This window comes from Camelina sativa, chromosome 4 (assembly GCF_000633955.1).
Source record: "Camelina sativa cultivar DH55 chromosome 4, Cs, whole genome shotgun sequence".
Lineage (NCBI taxonomy): Eukaryota > Viridiplantae > Streptophyta > Magnoliopsida > Brassicales > Brassicaceae > Camelina > Camelina sativa.
In genome coordinates, this window is record NC_025688.1 from 23,125,546 (window position 1) to 23,129,714 (window position 4,169).

General features: G+C 34.7%; 1 protein-coding gene across 1 annotated transcript; it reads left to right on the forward strand.

Annotated features, from left to right (window-relative positions):
* Positions 2,490-3,499, forward strand: LOC104781978 (ethylene-responsive transcription factor ERF038-like). The gene has a single exon (XM_010506788.2). It carries the CDS (start codon positions 2,704-2,706, stop codon positions 3,292-3,294), a length of 591 nt encoding a protein of 196 aa, XP_010505090.1. The 5' UTR covers positions 2,490-2,703; the 3' UTR covers positions 3,295-3,499.

A 4,169-nucleotide genomic window follows, 5' to 3' on the forward strand; every position in this document is an offset into this window, starting at 1 on the left:
ATTGGGTATTTTTAGATATATGGGTTCGGTTCGGTTTGGGTACTATCGGGTTCGGGTCGGTTTGGGTTACAAATTTTAGAACCTGATTAGTACCCGAACTACCGGGTACCCGAAAAAATATAATTAAATTTAAATAAATTTAGTTAAATTTTGACTTACATAACAAAATATTTTAGATATTTTGATTATTTTTGATATTTAGGTATAAAACTAAATGAAATATTCAAAATTATAATCATAATTTTGGGGGTAATTGCATTATATTAATGATAAATATTATAAATATGTTTATATGTTCGGTTTAATGGGTATCCAAACGGGTACCGGGTATTACCCGACCCTAACCCGAACTCACGGGTATTAGAAAATAGAACCCAATATGATTTTATAGGCAAACTCGTACCCAACCCGAACCCGGTTTTTCGAGTCAGATTCCGGGTTGGGTATTTGGGTACGGTTTTTATGCCCAGGCCTAGTCAGAACATTATGGTATGATTATGAACGAATAACAAATCAGAACATGATAAGTTGTCTCTTCAAGTCAAAGACTCAAAGGCTCATCGCATATCTGATTTAACGATCATACTGTATTAATTAAGTTTATGTGTTGCATTTTGCTTTGCTAATCAATTGGCTTTTTTCGATCCATAAAGTTGCGTAGCCTTCTTAGTTAATAATTGAGCAATTAATAACCGAATTAGTTAGTTGAATATGTATTTATCATCATATCGCATATATAATGTGTGGTTGTACTATTTCAATAGCCAACTGTTGTCTTCTATTCTATATATCTAAATCCTCCAACATTGAAAAAAAAACAATTCTAATAATACTACAACAATCGTATTTAAAAATTTGTTAGTTGGTTAGTAGTAGTGAAAGTAGTTAAGACACCCTCGTTAAATTAGTTTTGACAGCTTATGTCTTTAATCTTGTTTAACCCAAGAGACGTAATTAAAGACGAAAACCAAGTTTGACTGACTCTTTCGGTATACGCATACATGTGGCAGCTACATATGTATGCTTCTATATGTATGTACGAACCTATGAGATTTGTCTTTGTAACATCGTCAAGACGTCAACTGTCTTTGATTGTTAATTTGTATGTACCTTAAGCTTGTACCAACGTGTACTAATGCGGTTTCTTACATGTGCGTCTATATGATCAATGTTGTATTCACATTGTTCACTTCTTAATAACTCATTTTTCAATTCTTAATAGCACATTTGTAGACGTCTTGACGATGTTACAAAGACAAATCTCATAGGTTCGTACATACATATAGAAGCATACATATGTAGCTTAAGCTTGTACAAACGTGTACAAATGCGGTTTCTTACATGTGCGTCTATATGATCAATGTTGTATTCAAATTGTTCACTTCTTAATAACACATTTTTTTCAATTCTTAATAGCACATTTGTAGACCTAACTTACTATACTCCTTTTCTGTATATACTAGATACGTACAACAGCTTCAGTAAGATTTATCCAAATGGCGACCTTTTATCATTTACGAATCAACACAAACATTATTTTGGCTTTTATTTGCCTTTCTTTGCTTACCAACAGATCCGTGATAGGTAAATATACTTTTTGAAACTCTAATCGTTTTCGATGCTCTATTTTTTTTTTCCTCGTTGTGTGCATCAGTGGAAACCCTCCTTCATTCACTAGATAAAAAGTAGCTAGCTAAAAAAGAACACTTCAGTAATACTTAAGCTATGTATTCACTATTATACTATAGTCACCACCATCACATCAGTGTATGTATAAAAGAAAGACTCGACTGTAGAAACTCGACAAAATCGAATAAAGGTTTACTCCAAATATGGATATGGATGCTTTGTAATTAATATTGAGTGAGTCAATTAGACTCATAAAACGAGGATAAATGGATTTTCTTCTTTTAAATCCATTAATTTGGTGGTGTCCAATAAATGTAAAACGCCGAGCTGTGAGGGTAATGGAATCACCAAAAAATGATGGCTGAATTCACCCTTCTCATTGTAACTTCTAATGCTAGGATTTATCTTGATTTGTATCAGTATGCTATACAATTTTTGTTAATGAAGATGGTTATACACATTGATTTCTCCACATTTAAAGAAAGATGTGTATATATATATGATCTGTCTATATACATTCCACATGTAACCCAGTGCACGCATCGAATTTAATTAATTAAATTTCATTGTGGTTAACCATATGAACTGTATATGTTTATGTCGTATTATTGTCTAGTGTTTTTACTGTTACGTGTGACTACTTGGTTTCTACCAATTAAAATATCTCCACGCATATTTGAATTATAAACTCTAAGTATATACGAGAAGAAGAGATACGATTATTTTTTATCATTTTCCTTTTGGCGAACCGAGACCGAGAGAGAGTATAATATACATACATTGGAAACCCATATGGGCTATATATGGTATGGTACGTATTAAATACTAACACATACATTTTAGGTATAGCCTACAAAAGAAAGTCCGCATTCTAGATTTTGGATGTATATAATAACAACACACCGACCTCTTCCCTTCCTCAATCCTCTTTTCTAACTCTTCACACTAAACCCCAAACACACACACAGAAACCAAACTTATTTTCCTTTTTTTTTTCTCTCTCAAAAACTTTCCACCAAATCAAAGCCTTTTCGTTTACACTCAGCCCACCTCCTCTATACAAATTCCAAGAAAATGGAACGTGACGACGACTGCCGGAGATTTCAAGATTCACCGGCGCAGAAGACGGAGAGAAGAGTGAAAAATTATCCAAAGAAGAAAAGATCAGTCAAAGATGATGAAAAAGTTGTCGTTTCAAAGCATCCGACGTTTCGAGGTGTCAGAATGAGACAATGGGGGAAATGGGTTTCTGAAATCAGAGAGCCAAAGAAGAAATCAAGAATCTGGCTCGGCACTTTCTCCACGGCGGAGATGGCGGCGCGTGCTCACGACGTTGCTGCTTTAGCCATCAAAGGCGGTTCTGCCCATCTCAACTTCCCGGAGCTCGCTTACCAACTACCTAGACCAGCTAGTGCTGACCCTAAAGACATCCAAGCCGCAGCCGCAGCAGCTGCAGCCGCGGTAGCCATTGACATGGAAGTAGAGACGTCTTCACCGTCGCCGTCTCCCACTGTCACCGAAACGTCATCTCCGGGTATGACTGCGATATCTGACGACGCGTTCTCCGATCTTCCTGATCTCTTGCTCGACGTGAACCGCAAAATCGACGGCTTCTGGGAATCGTTTCCCGACGACGAAGAACCCTTCCTCTCTCAAAGTTACTAGGAAACTCAAAAACGGTGTCGTTTCATTGTATGTATTTTTGTCGTGTGAAAAAATTTTGACGTTGAAAAAATCACCCCGGATAATCCAAATTGTATTGACAAAGAAAAAGGGAAAAAAAAAATCCAAAATTGTATGATTGATTAATCGTTTTAAGATATTCTCAAAGTGTGAAAATGTGTGATATAAGTAAAAAACGTTACTATTTGTTTTCTGTCAAAAAAAAATGAACCAGTGAGTCAGTGACAATTGACAAAGTCCCATGTTTGTTTCTAGCCCTGTTTTTTTCCCCTACAGATTTATGTTTCTGACCACTACATTTACTTTTAGGTCTGACACAGATATTTATTACTATATTTTCTCCAATAAAGCTGGCATATAATAATAGGATTATATAGATAGATCTTTTTTCTTTCTCTGTAACGTTAATGTATATGTTATTTTATCTTAGTTATAAAAATATAAGGTCGAGCATTTTATGTAACAAACAACCTCGGCTCGACCAAGTTCCCTTTTTCTTTAATCATGATATGGCCTCAAATTTTTGTATGAGAGAAGAAGAAAGTAATAAAAAGGGTGAGGAATAGCACGAGAGACAAAATTATTTAAGTTTTTTTGTTGAAATTTTGGTGTATATTTTGGTTCTGTTGTTGTCCAGTTTCCAAATTTATGGCTACTCTCCTTTTTGCCGTGAGCTTATTGGCCCTAATAAAGTTGGGAAATGAAAAGACCCGTTGGCCCATTTTATTTAATGAGTGTGCTGTATTTAATGTGTTTTTTGTTGGGACTGATTTTCAATTTTTTCATTGATATGCTATTTTTTTGTTGTTTCTATTTGTCTCTTCCTTTATAAAAAAAAAAAAAAAAAAAAAAAAAAA